The sequence below is a fragment of the Sciurus carolinensis genome, chromosome 4, assembly GCF_902686445.1.
Source record: "Sciurus carolinensis chromosome 4, mSciCar1.2, whole genome shotgun sequence".
In the NCBI taxonomy this organism is placed as follows: Eukaryota; Metazoa; Chordata; class Mammalia; order Rodentia; family Sciuridae; genus Sciurus; species Sciurus carolinensis.
Window position 1 is genome coordinate 137,636,250 of NC_062216.1, and position 21,074 is coordinate 137,657,323.

Below are 21,074 nucleotides of genomic sequence, written 5' to 3' on the forward strand. Positions count from 1 at the left end.
TACAGAAATGCAACTGACTTTTTAAATTGATCATATATCCTGAGAACTTGTTAAATTATGATTTCCAGCAGTTGCTTTGTTGATTACTTAGGATTTTTATGCAAGCAATATGTCATCTGCAAACACTTTTTTCTTTCAAGTACGTATGCATTTTGTTTTTCTTTAATAAACCAGCAAGGACTATAAACATAACATTAAATGGAAGAGAAAGTGACGACTAGAAGGGACATGCACTACTTTTCTTTTTAGAAAGAAAGCATTTGGCAGCCACTCTGGAAAGCAGTGTGGAGATTCCTTAGAAAACTTGGAATGGAACCACCATCTAACCCAGTTATCCCACTCCTTGGCTTACACCCAAAGGACTTAAAATCAGCATACTACAGTGATGCAGCCACATCAACATTCACAGCTGCTCAATTCACAATAGCCAGATTGTGGAACCAACCTAGATGCCCCTCAGTTGATGAATGGATAAAGAAACTGTGGTATATATATATACAATGGAATATTACTCAGTCATAAAGAATAAAATTATGGCATTTGCAGGCAAATGGATGAAATTGGAGAATATCATGCTAAGTGAGATAAGCCAATCTCAAAAAACCAAAGGATGAATGATCTTGCTGATAAGCGGATGATGACACATAATGGGGGGTGGGAGGGAGGCGAGAATGGAGGAAGGAGAGACTGTATAGAGGACGAAGGAGGTGGGGGCGAGGAAAAAATAACAGAATGAATCAAACACCATTACCCTATGTAAACGTGTGATTACACAAATGGTATGCCTCTACTTCATGTACAACCAGAGAAATAAGTTGTACCCCATTTGTTTACAATTAAAAAAAAATGAAAAACAAATCCCTAAAAAAAGTATGTGTATTTCACTTATTATTTTGGCTGTATAGGCTTTTATTGGATGACCTTTATCATATTGTTCTTATATTTCTAGTTTGCTCAAAGTTTTAAATTGTGAAGTTACATTTTGTTAAATGTTTTTCATTACCTACTGAAATAACCATGTTTTTCTTCCTTTACTGTTAAAATGATAAATTATGTAATTTATTAATCTTTTGGGAAATCTTTAGTCCTTTTTATTTTTTTGAGAGAGGGTCTAGCTAAGTTGCTGAGGCTGGTCTCTAACTTGCCATCTTCCTGTTTTAGCCTCCTGAGTTGTTGGGATTACAAGTGTGTGCCACTGTGCCCAGCAAGGTGTTGACTTTTTACTATTGAACCAATCTTTCAATGCTGGTACAAACCACACTTGACTGATGATTTATCATTTTTATATATTGATTGACTAGATAATAGAGCTAAAGATTTTTGCATTCATAAGGGATGTTGATTTGGGATTTTCTTGTATTTGTTTAGATTTAGGATTAGGGGTATGCTGATCTCACAACATAAATTGGACAGTGCACCCTCCTCCTTTGTTTTCTGAAGAGTTTATGTAAAATTTGTTACATTCTTTCTTAATTTTTGTTAGGCATCATTATGGAAACCATTTAAGTGCTTAGTTTGTTGTGAATTGCAGCTATTTTGAAGTTCCTTCTGATATAGTTGCGCACTGTGTCAAACTGGTCAGGTACAACTACATTTCAAAGAATCCTTTCCTCTGTTTGGTTCTGGATTAGATTTGACCAAAGGAACAACATGTATGAGATTTGGAAGGCAGAGATGAACTAGCACTTAATATTCTGATGGTCTTGGTAGTTAGAAGCAAATACAATGGTGTTGGTAGTTTCCAATCTATTCTCATTCTTCCAGGTTCCATGTCCAGCTTTTTTTCATAACCAAAGAACTCAGTGATCAACAATAACCCTAGGCTCACCACCAGAAGAGGAGGCAATACATTCTATACAACTCAACTAGCATTCTTTTGAAGGTCCACTTCAGAAGCTGGATGTGCCTGGCTTCTGCTTCTCTGATAAATCTGTTTGGTCGACCATATCAGTGCTTTGAAAGGGTTCGTTTATGACTTTAATCCACCAACTTGCCTTTTCAGATTCTACTTGTTTAGTTTCTCACAATTGTACAAAGTATTGCTACAATAAATTCCTTATTCCATAATCCTTGTACTGGTACTGCTTTCTGATTGAATTCTGATGAAAACAACTTAAAAAATTGAAGTTCCTATGGGTCTGTTTCCATCTTTTTCTCCTGTTTTTGTGGTCATTTGATTTTTCTTCTTATATGTCTTGTAATTTTTTGACTGAATACTGGGCACTGTGACCAAAAATGATGATGTTATTTTCTTCAGAAAGAATATACTTCACTTCTGGCATAGAGGTAAGGTAAGAACAGATCATTTTAATCTTGTTTAGTAGAGAGCTAATTTCAGAAATAAGATGGCTTACTTATTTCTTCTACAGTGTCAGCCCCCTTCAAGAGCCGAACTGAAAGCCTGGGGTGTTTAATGCACTGCCTCCCCTTAGACAGGCTGTGAACTCCTATGTTTTGATTTCCCTAACCTGTGAATGATAACACATCTGACTCAGTTTATCAGTCTATTGACCACTAGTTATAAACTGTCAAATGCCTTAGGGAAAAAGTGGTGATGACTTTGGGTTCACTTCTTTGGACTTCTGGATCTCAGTCCTCAAGATCTTTCAGTCCAACCCTGAAAGAAACTATTCATGCTAAATTCAATTCTTTTCTCTCATCCTCACCTAAACAAGATTTTACCCTCACAACTGTACTGCAACTGCTCTTGTCCTCGTTAGAGAAGCAAATATTGCTTCCTGGAAATATTTTCTTCACTCTCCAGCATATCAGTCTTTTTATTTATTTTTTCCTATCTTATTGGCTAGTCTCCAATATTCTTTGTTGATCCCTCACCTTTCTGGCATCTTAACATTGCAAGACCCAGGCTCCAGTTGTTAGGCCTTTACTCTTAGTTGAAACTATTCCCTCAGGGATCTCATTCAGCCTCATGAACTTATATATCACACATACTTGGGGGGGGGGGACTTGAACACGGAGACACATCCCCAGCCCTATTTTGTATTTTATTTAGAGATAGGGACTCACTGAGCTGCTTAGTCCTCATGCTGTTGCTGAGGCTGGCTTTGAACTTGTGATCCTCCTCCCTCAGCCTCTGGAGCCACTGAGATTACAGGTATGTACCATCGTGCCCAGCTCAGGTTCCCAAATTTCTATCTCCAGTTTGGACTATCTATTCTGAACTCAACATCATGATTTGGATATTTAACAAATAAGCAAACTAGTAAGCATCTGAAATTCAACATATTCAAAACTTCACTTATTTCCTATCAAAAACTTGTTCTGCAATTTCCCTCTCTAAGCTAAAAGCAATTCCATCCTTCTAGTTGCTAGGGCCAAAATCCTTTAACTCTTCTCATACTCCCAATCCAATTCTGTAGTTTCTAGTTTCATAATTTAGAATACTGCCCCTTATCACACCTTCACCATTATCTCTGTGGATTTTTGTTAATAGTCTCCTAAGTGGTCTAAGGGAGAATCTTTAAAACTTAAGGCTATATTATTCTTTCAAACAGCTTCCAGTTTCAGTATGAATGACAGTTTATATGGGCATTTATGATCCAAAATTCTTCTGACCTAATCTCCTATTACTCTTGTCCTTGTTCCCTTGGCTTCGATCACACTGACCTTTTTGCTATTCCAAATAGATGTACTTGGAATGCTCTTTCCTGGTAATCTTGATGGATCACACTCTCATTTCCTTCAATCTGCAGTGATGCCTCCCTTCAACATCCAATTTAAAATTGAAACCCTTCTCTCTAACTTGTTCTTTGCCAACATTCCTTATCTTGCTTTTTATCCAAGGACTTTATTTTGCCTTTATTATTATTTTTCCCTCCATTCAATACCACATAAACTCCTTTCTGGTGTTGTCAGTTTTGTTGACTACTTTATCCTTAATGCCTAGAAGAGTACCTGACATAAAGAAGCATTCAGTATACAGATGGATAACTCCCATCAGTTTTTATTGGGTTCTGATTAAATTTTCAAGTCTATTCTTAAAAAGTGTTGACCACACTTCAAGGTTTGAATTTCAGTGTTTAGGTTCCTCTCATTCCTGTCAGTTTTTACTTGCCTTCTGTTCCTCTTCTGGTCATAGTTGCCTCCCTTTTTTCTGAGAGGACTGTTCTTTTAGTCTGTTATCTACTGGTAATGCTACTAATCAAGGAACTTTAATTCACCCTTGCCAAGAGTGAGTGGTAAATAAAGGATTATTTTATTTACCACTGACTGACCAATGAGTATTCCATCTCCATTGAAAAGGAAATAAGTCCAAAGGACAAAAAGGCTCAATTCCTGGGATTTTACATATTGAATATTGGGGTAAGAGACAGTATTTCTTTCTTCTGGGATTGTTAGCTATTCATGGCCAAAAGTTTCCTCTACTAGCTGCAAGAAGGAAGCTGACTGACAGTAAGAGAATGAAGCCAATGAACTGAGAAGAGAGATGAGAGAGAAATGACACCTAGTAGATTTAGTCTTGCCAACGGGTAGCTATGTTCCTGACCTTTCTGGCAACTTAGGTTAATACATTTCATCTACCCTTGCATCCCACCCTCCTTTCTATCTTGAGTTTCTTCATTTGTAAATTGATAAATCCTGAATAATGTACTCATTTTATAGTATAAGTTTATCTGCCCCCAAACAAAAATCTTTGTTAAGTACCTTTTACAGAAACCCACCAAGAGAGGTGGTAGTTGTTTTTTCCTTTGAGGTGAATTTGTTCTACTTTAAATTAATTCATCTGATTATGAACTTCTCCAATGCAATTTCAGACATTAGGATCTTCCCTAATATTTTTCAGATGAGAGAATGGAATCAACAGTGTACTTCCAACACAGCTAGAGATTTCTCACTCCCCACTAATAATTCTTTTTATTTCTCACTAATATCCTTGAAAAATAATTATTTTTTCAATCTCTAGTTCCAACTTCAGCCTAGGTGATTTAGATTTGAAACCTATAGGTAAGTAGTTCTTTTTTTTTGTGCTGGGGATTGAACCCAGGGCTTTGTGCTTGCAAGGCAAGCACTCTACCAACTGAGCTATATTCCCAGTCCCAGGTAAGTAGTTCTTAACCTTTAATTTGCATCATAATTCCTTGGGAGGGTTTGCTGAAAAACAATGCTAGGCTCCCTGTTGTTTCTAATTCAATAGGTCTGTGGCCTGGCTTGACAATCTGCATTTTTAACAAATTCCCAGATGATGCTGATAGTTGGTCTCAGGTTAGTGTTTTGAGAATTACTGATGTAGATTCATATACTAATAAAAACTGGATAAGTACTTCTTCCCTTAATCTGAGGAAGCTTACCTACACTACTAATTGATGCATATTTTAGATAAAATAGAACATTTAGAGTATGCTGTGCTCTAAAAGGTCAGACTTTAATCTTGCAAAAAACCAAGATTTCAATACATTTTGCGTACCCACACCTGCTTTTCTCTGTGTAGCAAGCAGAGGAAAGATATAAGACTCGAGCATGATGGTGCGTGCCTGCAATCCCAGCAATTTAGGAGGTTGAGGCAAAAATCAAAAGTCTGAGGCCAGCCTCGGAAACTTAGCAAAACCATCTCTCTTTCAAGAAAGAAAAAAAAAAAGGGGGGGGGGCGCAACACAAAAAGAAAAAACTAACAATAAATAAAAACAACAATGAAAAAAAAAAAAAAGATCAGGGATATGGTTCAGTGGTAAAGCACCCCTGAATTCAATCTCCAGTACCAAAGGAGGATGGGAGAAGAGAAAAATAAGGGGAATGGCTAATCTTTTCCTAACCAAATGTATGAGACTGCTACTGCAATCTAGTTGTTTGTTACATATTAAAATAATCTTTTCCTGTTTTGATTTGACTTCTGATAAACTTCAAAGTTGACTCAACTTATCTATCTGTAAGTGTACTTTTTCCTCCCAGGGAATGTGGGAATACACATTCTTTTATTTTTAAACTATCCTTGGTGCTATCCAATCTTTGAAATCCATAGGCTCTCCTTTTAACACATTAACATAAGATGCTTATATTTTTGTTTCTCACAGGTGATTTTACTTTTGAACTCTTTATTTCCATTCAGAAAAGAGACAATTAATATAGTAAAGCATTACTGTTATCATCTAAGAACTTAAAGGAAATGCAAAATAGTGTGCCACCTCAAACCAGAAAAACTGAATTACAAACTTAAGCAAGCTCAAATTGTGTCCCCAGGTGGCTCAGGTTTAAGAACCACTGTTGTAGAGGTAAAATTAAGGTAACCACTCCTAGGACAAGAAAGATAATGAATACTAAACATGAGGATTATAGGACTACGATCTCTGTTAGAAGTATATCATACTTATGGAGTCACATTTTAATATTCTAGTTTTGCTTTTCATGAAAGAAATAAGAAATTACCTGAACATAAATGCTACAAAAATGCATGATAAAAAGGACAATGTACATTTCTGTATAGACCAATGAGAAAAATTATTTTCTAAGAACTAAAGTATTCATTTTGCTCAAAGAATCATGAATTTCTTTTATATTTTAAAGATAGTTATAAAAATCTAGTTTTCTATTTCTGACTTGATTCATAGCAGATTTGGAAAATGTTTTACATTTAACTGAGTAAGTTTCTACCAGGAGACTCAAACCAAGTTTTCTAATTATTCTCCCCACTTCACAATTTATAATTCAATTATTATTTCACGTATTAAAAAACAATTTCACTCATGTGTTTCTGGCTTTTACTCTAGAGAGCTACAAATTATTCTTGGGAAAAGGGGATAAGTAGGTTTTTTGAGGAAGCAAGTCTAGCATACACTGCATGGTCAATAAATATCTAAGTGAAGTTACTAATCTAGCATTCTTGTTGCCCCTCTCTCACACTACTCTACTTCTTATTCATTTCATATATTTTTTGCCAAGGCTTTCTTACAATTTTGGTTCAAGTTACTGTCTCAGTGAAGTTTTCTATTTTTGTTTAATTCCTGAAATCTCTTACCCTGTTATTTTTTGCCATAATGCCTGTCTTCTAAATTAATGTTTATTTTCAATCCTTTTGCTGTTGGAATGTAACTTCCATAAATAAGGATTTTATTTTTACCTGTGTTGCTTTTGGATGTTTGGAATGTAAATGCTAATGAGAAGTTGTTGATTGATTGACTGAGAAAAATCTGAAAGAATCATGTTTCTATTTGTATATTTATTGTAGTCCTGGGAACTGAACCTAGAACTCATGCATACTAGGCAAGTGCTCTACCACTGAGCAATACCTCTAGCCCAGACTGTTTATATTTAAAAACTTTTAAAATTTCCTTAAAAATCTAGATGCCAGTCCTGGGGGAAATGGGGACTCCAGATGTCAGTCAAGAAATTCAAATTTACTTTTTCCCCTTTCAAACATCCAGTGAACACCAACTATGTGCCAGGCACTGTGCTTTGCTGGGAACAAAGATGAATAAGACCCTGCCTGCTCCGGGAGCTCATGGCAAAAGAAACATTTTTAAAAAGGCAGAAATAAAAGATATGTGTAGGGTTTACTACAAAGAGTATGCTAAAATTTTGGTTTTCCAGCTACTGGTCTCAGTAAAGCAAGTACTACATATTGGAAACAGTATAGCATGGAGAAAGAATGAGATAGGCAGGGACTAAAGTTTTAGACAAAGAACAAATCAGCTTAAAAAACTCCTATGTAAGAGATCATTATGTAAAAAGGTTAGTCTGATTTGACAAATAGCCCAGATGATTTCAGAATATGGAGAACCAATATGTAAACTCCAAAGGCACCCAAAATTAGAGATAATCCTGACATTCCAATAACTATGATTTTTACTGAGCAGCAACTACTAATGATTTTTAAGTGTCATTTCTAAACTACTAGCCCACATCACCTGTCTCTGCCATGGCAAATACATTTTGTATATGATGCCTATAAATGCCCAGTCACTTTTCCCTCTTTGTTAACAGCAACTGGGGTTCATAAACAGATTAAACTCACATGAGTAGCAGGTCAGTGTCCCTGGAATCCTTTAGAACAGATGTGGCTGGAAGGTTATAGAGGTATACTTTCTCCTTCTTTCCAATGGTTCAAAGAAGTCCTCTGAAATCCACCTCTTGTACCTTTCTCTCTTACTGGTTTCAGGGCAAAAAATTAGATGTTTACAGTAACTGAGTAAATTATTTGAAAAATTTGTTTTAACATATTCAAAGCAGAAACAATACTATTAAATCTTTCATTATTACAAGATGCTTAACAATATTAACATTTATCAAATGGGATTTTTATTTCTAGATCTGACTAAATCCAACTGTCCACTAGCAAAGGTTTACAAACTGGGTTTTTAAAATTTTTATTTACCTTTTAGTGGTAATGGTGGTTACAGCCAGCGGTGCTCTACCACTGAGTCATATTTTCAGTCCTTTTAATTTTTATTCTAAGATGCCCAGGCTGGCCTTGAACCTGTAATTCTCTTGCTTCAGTTTCCCAAGTCACTGGGATTACAGTTCTGCAAAGGCATTTTACAGATCTCACAACATTTTGATTTGGTTCAAATGCTTTAATATTTAGACATTATAAAAATACTTAGATATAGGCAAAATTGTAAATTATTGAATACTAAGGCACTTTTACTGTGAGGTTATTTCACTTTTATGTGGAACCCTGTATATGTATTTGATTTTTTCATTGACAAGGAAACAAGAAGCACATTTAAAATTCAGACTTGCACATATTCACTCATGTAAACCAATATGCCAGAGCATGAATAAAGTACTTTTATTTTAAGAGTGCAGGTCAGGTACCTGCTCAAAAATACTTATTGCAACCTAAGAACTGTGCAGTAAGCTGTCATGACACTGTCTTAGGCTTATTTTGAGTATGTTGGGGTTTTTTGGTGGGTGAAGGACTTATATTAATGAGTTTACAGAAATGCAGTAGTTTCATATATAATATTCTACATATTTTCATTGGGAGAAAAAAAATCTGCTAAAACCATAGCAGTATCAATATTGCATATCTTACTAGAGAATTTAAAAAGTTCTTGGGATTAAAATTACCAGTTTAAAAAAATGATTTCTGAAGAATGCAAAAGTAATTTCTTTTTCATGCATATATATGAAATCTTTTACAAACTTATGGTAGAGTACTGACCAGTCAGAATTTGCACTAGGAAATTAGTGAGCATTAGAGCATTCATCAATTAATAAACAACAACAAAATACCACTATAAACCACAGTGGTATTCAGTAATAAGTTCTAAGGAGAGAAGAAAAAGTTTAGCATGCGTGGGATTCAAGACATGGAATTAGGAAATATGGAGGGGGGAAAAATCAAGAAATGTCATTCTCAAAGATCATCAAAGTATCTTCAGCCTAAACCTATAAAATGGACTCAAAAGTATTTAATGTAATTTCATGCAAATAAACTATGAAACTAACTCATATACATAAAATGCCTCAGATTAAGAGTTGGGAAAACAATAATAACCACATTTAAGTTTCAGTAAGACCTCTGTATCATACCAGGATTTGGGAGCTGACCTAATTTATAACCTGTAAACCTCAATTTTCTCATTGTAAAGTGGAGATATGCTCTTATTTACTTTGCCTCCTTTAAGAATCAAAAACAAACCCATAAAAAAATTGTGAGAAAGGGAAGGTAAATCACATCTTTCCCACTACTATTCTCCCAGATCTATAAGCACCAAGTATATGCCCTACCTTTTCCTTGATTTTCAGTTTTTTAAAAATAAAAATCCATTTAAAATTCTGTGACCCAGATATTTATTGAAATTTAAGGAGTGACATATTGAGCTAGCCTGACTCAAGGTCTTATTTCTAGTAAACTATAGTAAACTTATAATAAAAATTCAAATTACAGGTAAATTACACATTAAATAGAATTCAGTGTTACATTATACAAATAGAACCTTACATTTCTTGCTCCTATATTTTTAATTTAGTACTTGCAACCTGGCTATTTTGTAGATATGAAACATTAATATATCTCTGTCACTTACCTAAGATAAAAGCATTCTGTTGTTTTTATAGTAATTATTTGCAGAGAAGTTTTCCAAAATGCAATTCAAATAGATTTAATATTAAGACAAAATAAGAAAATAAGTAATACTTTATTCTAAACCCAATACTTTTTGGACAGCAGTATTTATATGCATATTACTCCTGCTGAACATGCATACTCAAGACACACAGAGACCACACATATATAGTAGTACAAAACAAAACAGCAAAGACTATCAGCCAGGTTCATCTTGGCAACAAAGGTTTTCATCAGCAATATAGACTAATGGATAGTTAATAATTGTTAGTGGAATTTGCTCTGTATTCTGCTTATAATGATAGAAATAAAGTCTACAAAGCTATTTATGTTCTATGGGAAATATGGTCCTAGTTTAGAGAAGAATTTGGCCACTGGACATTTTCTTCTTGTGACTGAGTCAGTGATTGCTGGCACTGGGATTTATGACTATATCAGATAAGCCAGGAAAGACTAAGAGATAATAAACTTTTAGGTAATGAATAAATTAGCCTAATATCTACTTTACTTTTTCAGATGAATTCTTGGTGATAGTTCTACCACTACTTTTCATTTAGTTTCCAAGCTTTTACACATGATATGTTTCTTTGAATGGAAAACAGGGAGCAGGAACATCAACAATTTTGTAAGCATAAATAGGCAAAAGTACTAGAAGTAGAAAGAAAAAGAATTCAATAATTGGTTAAATACAAGCTTATTACAAGTCTTGTATCAGAATGCCAAAATAAAAAATCAAAAGTACCTCTTAACTACTATGGAGTGTTAGTAGATTGAACCTTGGACAAATCTAAGTTGAAGAATGACCTAATATTAAAAAAGTGAAATTTTTATTTCAATGGAATACTATCTTCATATGTTAGTACTATAAATCTGTTTGCAGCTAAGAAAACAAAAAGCACGGGTTTAATTTTTAAAAACCACAAAATGTTTATGGAAATGAAATTTTGTGCTACAAAGCAACTATCTTGAAACTTACTGTTACCATTACTTTTTACCCACTTATCATAAAAAACTAGTTCTCAGATTCTGCATACAGACAGCTTTATGTAAAATATATAAACATTTGTCCAAACTGGTACACAGATTGCATAAATATGGCAATTAAGATTGCATTTACAGATGTGCATGTACAATGCTGTGCAAATTATCACAATATTACAATTTCAAAAATTATTCAAATTGGTTTCCAAGTAAAGCAATTAGTGAAAAAATACCCATGCAGAATTTAAATATCTCAGAACAAAATTTAAAATGCCCTCATTAAAAGTTCACACATTTAAAATAGTTTTATTCATTTTATTTGTATATGTCAAAATACATTTTTATTTCCAAAATAGTGGGTTTTGCAACTAGTTTCATGCAGAAACAAGGTCTGCTCGATACTACCAATAAAATCAATATAGCACAGTAGCTGTTCAAATTTAGATACAAAGAATAAATAACCTAAATACAAAACACTAAAATATTAGAAACATGTATTTAATCACTCTTCACAGGCATCCAAACTTCACAAATATAAACCATAGCATGCCTAACTGTTGTGCAACCAGAACATGTTGCAATCACTCAAACTGATCAATTATCTCTATATTTTACCTCCACATTAGACCATGGAAATTCTCTATATTCAGACCCACCATTCATACAGTTCAAATATAACCAAAAATAAAATTCCACAACTATCCTTGTACCTTTAAAATCAAGAATCCTGAGCTTGGTAGTAAGAGCATAACCTTATATCTTCATAAAACCATCGAGAGAGAGGACTTAAAATCCTGCTTACCAAAACACCCTTCCCCAACCCCAAAGTAATCTAAAATAGGCAGTAGAACACAATGACCTTTTAAAATGAAGAGGTACAAATTCACATTTAATATAGTATACAATACACTCAATAATACAATCAGATACTATAAGCTTTACAATGTACAATTTATTCAAATGGCTGAACTGTTCAGTGGTTAAGGAGACAGTTATGTGCCAGAAAGATGTAATATTTTTGCATGATTTAAGGAAAATATAAAAGCTATTTGTCCAAATAAAAGCCATCTTCACTATGTAATTGGTTTTGCTTTTTTTTTTTTTCCCCCTAAAAAAAGGCCACTGAAATGTATAAAATGGTCTGAACATGATGGTGGTATAAAGTCAATGCCTCTTCACATGGCAATAACAGTGCATTTAACATTAACTCACGGGTTATGTCTACAAATGATTTCATAGCATTACTTTGGCTAGCACAACAGTTTTAGACAGCACTCAGATAAATATAGGTTTGTGAAATGTGAAGCAATTATCTTATGCAATTTTAATTATGGTTGAATACTATCAAATGAAAACTGAAAATAAAAGTAAAAGCACTTTACAGTAGAAAACTTTAGTAAAGATAGGGCTCCACATAATGTATAACTTTTAAAGTCTTTATATCACATTGTTAGCACATTTTGTTTTTAACACTATCATGGAGTAACCTACTTTGCATTAACAGACATTTGAAATGAGAAAACAGTCAAGCATGCCATGTGGTGTTCTAAAAATCAAAACGATACACTTAGTTGTATTTACAGCATCACTCAGTACCTGCTAAAATGAATGTGAAGATTACAGAATCTAACATACTACAATAAAAAACAAAAAAGTGACCAATGAAGGCAGAAAATAGGACTTAAAAGATCTAATCTCAACTGACTTTAAAGCATTCATATAAGAAATAAATGCATATTGCACAAACAGTGAAAGCAAATGTTCCACCAAGCAATTCAGTTCCAGGTGGGAGACAACACGTTAGCCAAATACATGACAATAATTTCAGAAGGGCAAGTATTCTCTTCCATGAATGAGAAAGCTGTGAACACATAGAAGACTCTGCCACATGAAGAGTTAGAAGGAAAAAAATACAAACCCAAACTTAGATGTAAAGCAAAAAAATTAAATATAGAAAAACTGGAAACGTGGCACATCGAAAAATGTTGAATAACTGTCTTCTGTGAAAGCAGAAAGTTTTTGTTGACACGAAAGTATTTATGTACAACTAAGGCTTACTGGTTAAATATCTGAGGCATATCTGGCCTTGAACACTTTCCTTATATGCTGGAGCTGTAAACAAGTTTTCTCAGTCATTAAAAAAAAAAAAAATTCCAAAAAACCCCCCAAAACTTCTCAGCAGCTGCATTAACATGAAACAATGGTCTTGATTTAAAAAAAAAAAAAAAAACAAAACAAAAAAAAAAACCCAAAAACTTGAACAAAACAAAATCCTAGATAAGAGGGCATTTGGCAGGATATCCAAAAATGACAGTCTCCAAAGGATTCTTCCCAGGCTTCCAGTGACTGTCAATTATGGTCCACTGGGTTATTAATATGTGCAATTCCTGCTGTGTTGTTTGTTTTTTTATTTGGAAAGTTTGCTTATAACTCTGATCAAGGCCCCATTTTCATCCTTTAGTCTCTGGTTGTCTGCTTTTAGGTCTGGTAACATCTACGAGAGGAAAAACAGAAGGAAAAGTTTTACTTCAACCAAAAGATAAAACATTCTTAACAAATGTTATGCTTACACCACAAAACACATGATCAAGCTTTTGGCGGTTACATATATTTCTATATCTAAAACATATATTGAAAGAAGAAAAAAAATCTTGACTTATGAAGCTAATTAGTTTAATGATGAAATAAAGATTTATTCTCTTAAAGTTATCCACAGAAATTTACTAAATTACTTGATTTTATGACTCACAAGCACACCATATTAGCGCAGCCAAGAAAATGAAGCCTGTTTTTGTTAGGATAGGCTCTTAAAGGAGTTCCTTTAGTAGTTCCTGTCAACACCTAAACCAAAACTTTTGCTTTAAGCCAGACTTGAAATCGTAATACTATTGTTCCACAAGAAAACCAGCCTATCTAGAAAAGTGCTGAGGGAGTTTGACTTCTTTTTTTTTTTTGTACTGGGGGTTGAATCCAGGGGCACGTAACCACTGAGCCACAACCCCAGTCCTTTTTATATTTTATTTAGAGATAGGGTCTCACTGAATTGTTTAAGGCCTTGCTAAGTTGCTGAGGTTGGCTTTGAACTCACAATCCTCCTGCCTCAACTTCCTGAGCCCCTGGGCTTATAAGTGTGCCCCATTGCGACCTGTAAGACTTGTTTCTTAATTATTAAATTTCTTAAAGGATTTACCTTTTGTAGTGTTTGATTCAAGACAGGTGCTCACTGAATGACAACTATTACTATTATTAGAATAGTATTAAAATATTTTTTTTTTTTTGGTACCAGGGACTGAACCCAGGGGCGCTCAACCACTGAGTCATATCTCCAGTCCTTTTTATTTTGAGGCAGGGTCTCACTAAGTTGCTTAAGGCCTTGCTAAATTACGGAAGCTAGCTTTGAACTTGCCATCCTCCTGCCTTCTCCTCCGGAGCCACTGGAATTATAGGCATGTGCCATGAAGCCTGGCTATTAAAATAATTTTTAAGTAGAAAATGTATCTTTGAAAACATTCACTCATAGAGGAGTAACAAAGTGTTTGAAGCAAATAGAAAAACACTGTCATATCTTTGAAACACAGCAATTTGATTTTCTGTAATTTTACAAATTAAAGCAGGGGGTCAAAATGTTATAAATTAAATAAATTTTCTACTAAGAATTATTAAATTTATATGTCTATAACATCAACTAGGAAATGGAATACATAACAATGTATTTTGGACATTATACTTTCCAAGATACTTTGTTATCTTTCTTCAGTTTTCAATGTGTACCAGATAGTCTAATTAGATAAAAATAAAGTTTCCATTTCTATCTCAAGCCAAGATTTTAGGAAGACTCTACTGGTATTCAGAATGTTTAGATATAAATATAGTAATATGAAGTTTACATATTAAGAAATATAAACTAAGAGGGTTCTGACTGAAAGTGACATTATTTTAAAAAACAGATAATGTAGGTGTAATCTGCTTTTCAAAATATATTAATCATATAAAATGTTTTATTTTTTATGGTCTATTTTCTTTCTAGTAGAGGACTATTAAATTATTAGTATTTTAAGACTAAAATATTTTTTAGTCTAAAAAAGTGCATAAATTTTACAAAGTACAGATAAGTCTTGAATCATTCCCTAGCTTATGTAGTTTATCAGTTGTAATGTACAATTAGTGATATTTTCTGACATTCTGAGAAGCCATGCATAATTAAACAGTTATATGATAAGCTCCAGACACAATGGCATTAATTTGTAAAAGTGAGCTCTTATAAAAACACGCTTACAAAAACACCTGCCTGGCTCTACCAAGAAGAAATGATGAAACTATAAGTTATAGGTTCACAGACTGAAGTTGCCTACAGAACCCTGAGCGCTTGGCTACCACTCTTGTCAAGGCCCTATTCTCAGTCAGCAGTCGCTCATTTAACTCTCTCAGAGTTTGAATTTGCTTTATTTGGTGCAGGTTCTGCAGGAATCAGAACATAAAGAAATAAGAATAAAAAATAAGAAAATGGAAAAGAGTACAAGAACATAAAGAATCATAGATGACAAATTTAAAAAAAGTCTAAAACTAATATTCCAATAATTTTAAAAGGTAACAATGTATTCTGAAATTCCATGTCAAACTAAACCTAAGCAAATAAAATTCAAAAAATTTTCTCCAGTGTTCAAAGTCATTTAATAATAACGGCCTAACAACAATCTAAATAATCCAATAAAACATTTAAATCTTGAAATTCTAATTCTATGGATACAATTTCCTGTGCATTAGTTCATTAATTCATAATGTAATAGTAGGTCATTAGCTAAGCTGTGCTTTTATTTTTTCCTCCTGCAGAGTTCAATATTCAAAATAAATAATTACTTCTACAGGTAATGTAGTTTGATTAAAAAAAAAAAAAGGTTCTACCTGCCCTCCCCCTCTAATGTCATTTATTTTTTAAGAACATTTTATCTTATATTACCTCCCTCTACCATTTACTCTCCAAGAAAATATACAGAAAAGCAAAGAACTAATAAACCCCATATCTTATAGTTAATATTACTCAGTTTTTAAAAACCTGAATATCAAAAGTGCTATATAAATTGATTTTCAAAATGATTTGGATTTTAAATCCTCATCTAGCTCATCAATACCATAATTTAGGAAAACAGAAGCACACACTATAGATAATTCATGAATTGGGTAATCAATTTTGAGAACAATTACAGTATCTGTAGTAGTATAACACTGAAATTCAAAAGAGCACCATCTCTAATAAGTAGCATGGTTTACTTACTTTGAGCTCTTCTTCCATTTCAGATATTCTTCTTTCTAGAGCTCTTCGTTCCTAGATCAATTTAAGGTACCAATATTAATTATATAATTATTATATCCTCGATTTTTTTTTCTATAGTGTGAAACAGTGATACTTTAGAATTAAAGATAAAAATCAGGAGCAGTGTAGAAAAAGACGTGATGCCAGTGATGTGTAAAGAGCATCCCAAAATTTGAAACAAATTTGAAGATATTTATTTTTTTCAATACTTTTTATAAGTTCTGTTTTTAAAGCTTTGACTTTCTGGTAAGATGCTACATAAGGTGTCCAAACTGTTTTTTTAGTTAACATAAAACTTAGGGATAGAAATAAACCACACTCAAAAACTGTATAGGAAAAAAAATCCCCAAACACAGAAAACAAGATAAAACAAAAAAACACACAAAGATGCAATTTTACTAGTGACAGAAGCAGAAAAGCAAGAAGCGAACATGCCTAAAATATGTGTACTTCACAATTTCAAAAGAATCTAAGAGAAGCTCATTTCCTCCAACCATGTTCACTATTCATTATCCAACTGACTTTATATAGGTTGATACTGTGGGTAGCATTAATGCGGTGAATCTAATGGAGAAGCAACTGCAGCAATTTATTTTAAACTCGTTTCAAAGAGTGACAGGCAAAGCCAACATACAACATATTATTGCAGTGTACTGTTTTATTCTCCCTTAAATGATAAGCATTCTAGGGTGTTATGCAAAAAGCAAGCAGCAGTAATTGATGAGCTGTAAAACTGGTTAGGTCATACCGCCCAGAAGATACTGACTCTTGCCGGTCACCTTTCAGATACAAACCATTTACATTTAGTTTAATCACAATGAAACTCTTTCCAAGACATTTTTCCCCAGATTAATAATTTTGATATTTAGTAATGCAGTATATTTACTGTAAATGTCAATGTTTTTAGGATATGTGATTTTTAAAAAAACAATGGAGTCTTATAGTCTTAAAGGTACTGTTACTCTAATACACGCATGCTTAAACATCACACAGACAAAAATGTTATTTTCTATATATTTCTTTCTCCTACATAACACAGCCATGACAAATTCACATATGCCACTGTACTTCTCAAAGTACTATTTATATGGTATCTTATTTGATCCTCATAATTTTGTGAAATATTAGATTATCTTCTGACAGGTAATCTCCCCGTGAGCCTCAATTTTATTAGATGTTTTTAAGATTTTAACTTAGGGGTAGAGCAAGAAAAGAACATTATATCCAACTGACTGATCCTGTTGACTCAATGAAATTGACAATCATAAAACTGCAGGCAATTTTTTTGTTAGACAAATGTATTAACATTTAAAAATATTGTTAAAACACAAGCAAATTGCTTAGTTCAGCCCTGTATGATATACAATGTCAGCAGTTACTAATACTATGATTATCAATCTCTTGAATTAAGAAAGGATTAGCTACTTTATCTGCATTTGACAAGCAGAAAAAGGAGGTCAGGTGAGAATGTCAATTACAAGCACAATCACAAGGGTAGGTGGACCAAAATATCAGCTCTCTCTGATAAGATTATAGATGATTTTTTTATATTCTTTTTTTGCTATAATTTTGTAATCACATTAATTTCATAAAAAATTCAATATTTTAAAAACTGTGATTGTGTCTCAAATGGAAGTATATATTTTGATTAATTATATTTTATACATGTCTTTCATTTTAACCATTAGTATGAGTAATAGAGAACTATTATTTCTGCATATCTTTGAAACAAAATTCAGTAAGATATATTATAAAACAATGCATGATATGTAAACATTACGCAATAATCAACATTAAATTAAATAAGTGATTCTGTTTTAAACAACTGTTGTATCAATTTTTTAAAGCTTGTTCCAGTCATAATAAAATGGTAGTTACTGCAAGATACAATTTAGTAAAACCACATTAACAGACTATATTTGTTTATTGCATATTTATTTTACCTTTTTTGGGTGAGAAAAGCAAATTGGGTATTTTTTAAAAGGGGAAGAAAAATGTTTCCATATCAATTCTGATTATTCTTTGGCCTAGAGATCAAATCTACCAAGATGCAATTTCTTCTGTAAAACCCCACAAGTATAGGCATGCTCACTTGCACTACAGATACTCTTTAAGAACTTTTCCTTTAACTTTTAGATCATGTATATATTCTCAACTGCTCAGATTAAACTTGTAGATTTACCTCTATGGCTATTTCGAGACTACTGAGCAATATTAAGGGGATGTAATAAAATGAATATGTCACAGTTGATAAAAAAAAATTGTAGAAAGGAATAAAATAGTGAGAATTTTCTTGAAATAAACATTTTCTTGTTTAAAATATTCTACTTAAGATATTTAAACTCAAAATTAAAACAGCATTAAGTTTCAAAATAATTTGAAAATTTGATTTCCCCGACTTAAAAACATTTTATTTCAAGAATGAAGTATTTTAATTTTGAAAAGAATGTGTGTGTGTGTGTGTGTATACTGATACACTCATATACATATAAAGTGCACATATGCACATAAAGATAAATAGCATTTTAAAAATACCAGACTCACTACAATGTATACATTTTGGCACTGGGGAAACATTGTTTTAAAAATAATTCATTAGAAGAATAATGTGGTATATTAAATCTTACTTAAGGCCATTTCACTCCTAGAGAGACCCTACAGAACTTTATACAGAAGCTAAGCTATACATTTATCCAATGAATTGGTGAATATTAATTTAAGCTAATTAAAACAATCTATAAAATAAAATCCTACCACTGCTTATACAAAACAGTAAAGAGGGAAAATAATTTCATAGTCAATGAGATGGACACTTACCCTTTTTTCCATTTCCAGTAGTGACCTATCAGCAAATCTTTCTTGTCTCTGCAACAAAGTAAGCAGTTATATATTAAAGGGGATGTAAGTGCAATTAAGATAGGGAGGCACAGTAACTCTCCTTCAAGTGTTTAAAGAAATTACAATATTCAGGTGATGTAATACAGAGATGTGGGTAAAGAGGAGAAAACAAGATTTGTATTGAAAACAATAAAGAATAAAAGCAATGTTTAGGAATGGAATGATCTCCTCGGCTCTAATTTTATGGTCTATATAATTTTCCACAGTTTTCATAGTTTAGTTGCAGTTAAAGATTGGTGAGTACTGAAGAATAAAAATGAAACCATCCTAGTTTTCCCTCAGATGCTCAAGTTCTCATCTTTTTGCACCACTAGCATTGGCTAATCTGAATGGTCAGATTCTAGAACCCTGTATGAAATATGTTTATTACCCAGCTGAATAGACTATATACATGCAGCCAGGCCAAGAAACTGGTCTTTCTGTCCTCTCTCACATGTATCTTAGTCTTGTGCACTCTTTCTAGATTTTTCTTTTCCAATCATAAGTGCTCCAAAATTGGTAAAATGGTTCATACATTTTCACTTGTAAAAAATTCTAGCTATTTAGACTTTTTTCTGAGGGTGTCAGGTCTCTCTTGTTTTTTCACTTGATGTACTATGCAATCAGCTCAAAGTTGATAAAATCCTGAGCTCTGAGCTTGGCTGTAGGGGTATACAAAGGACCCTCAGGTTTTAAGTCACATGCTGCACCCCTATACTCAAGAGCTTTGAAATGGATATTAAGCACAGGCTCAGTTAAAGAAAGTGGTATCTAAGATCATATTTACTTTGACTTCTGTACAAATGTCTCCACTGGGATTCCTAGTCAATTTGCTGAAATGAATGCAACAAATGTCTCATTCTGCTCAAGACAATTTGCTGAAAATCCATTTTACTAATTTACCAAAAATGTTTTTTGACAACTTTAATAAGAATAGTTTCTTATGGCTACTAACCACAAGTGTACTTTGAAAATATCTCATCATCAATTAAGCACAAATTTTCACTGTTTACTATGGTAATTTTATATTTTTCTGTTTCTGTTTTCTGTTTTATTGCCATACTGGGGATTGAACACAGAGCTTCCCACTGAGTTACATTCTTAGCCCTAATAAGGTAATTAAAAAAATATATTTATTTACATAATTTTTTTCTTTTGCTATAACTTTTTGTCTTCATGTTTAAATATCTTTAAAACCTGTAACTGAGTTACTTTTTGAATCTTCTTTCAGAATATCTCTTATCATTACAGTACATAAAATTTAAAGAACTAATCATGCATAGCCCATGTATCTTTACCTTTTTCTGTTATTTTTAAATGGTTTTATATTTTCATACTCTTTCTGGAAAAATAAAAGTTGATATATTTCAATTATTTCTGTTTTAGAAATCTAATCCAGAATCTCTAATATAAATAGGACTGTTTCAGCTAATTCTGATTTCTGGCAGTTTTAAATTTAAATGTTTATTTGCTAGAAATATACAACAAAAGGTTGATATGCCACTTGAGAGCTACAAGTAAATCATAAAATGCCTTAAAGCTTGAAAAAATTTTAAATTACATTGAAAAAAGATCAGAAATAGCATAACACCATTATATGTAAACTTACAAATTTTAGATGAAAAATGGCATTGTAGTGGGAATCTTTTTTTCCCCAAATGGGAACACTGTACCAACTTTGTGATTTGTTTGCCAATTTCATAAATTTTTTTAAAAAGTTCATTTAGTTAATATTTTTATTTAGTTACTACTTTTTGTTATACATGCTAGTTAAAGCTCTTAAAATACCAATTAGTAAATCTGGTCAACTTGTCATTTGGCATGTATACAGCCAACTGGTTTCTGGCCTATTTATTTCCCTTGGAGATTGTACAGGGTGGA

At 32.8% G+C, this 21,074-nt stretch overlaps 1 protein-coding gene across 9 annotated transcripts in view; it reads right to left on the bottom strand.

Moving 5' to 3' along the window:
• Positions 1-12,060: 12,060 nt before the first annotated feature.
• The window catches only part of Ppp1r12a (protein phosphatase 1 regulatory subunit 12A), a 138,400-nt gene continuing 129,386 nt past the window's right edge, over positions 12,061-21,074 (bottom strand). For 7 of the 9 annotated variants that reach the window (XM_047548812.1, XM_047548816.1, XM_047548818.1 and 4 more), the window contains 3 exons: positions 19,134-19,181; positions 16,278-16,328; positions 12,061-13,499 (listed from right to left, as the gene is read on the bottom strand). In XM_047548812.1, the coding sequence (XP_047404768.1) occupies positions 13,413-13,499; positions 16,278-16,328; positions 19,134-19,181 (186 nt within the window). In that variant the 3' untranslated portion in view covers positions 12,061-13,412. Of the gene's footprint in view, positions 13,500-16,277; positions 16,329-17,064; positions 17,096-19,133; positions 19,182-21,074 lie in introns of all 9 variants that reach the window. The other 2 variants (XM_047548813.1, XM_047548817.1) reach the window with 1 other exon arrangement.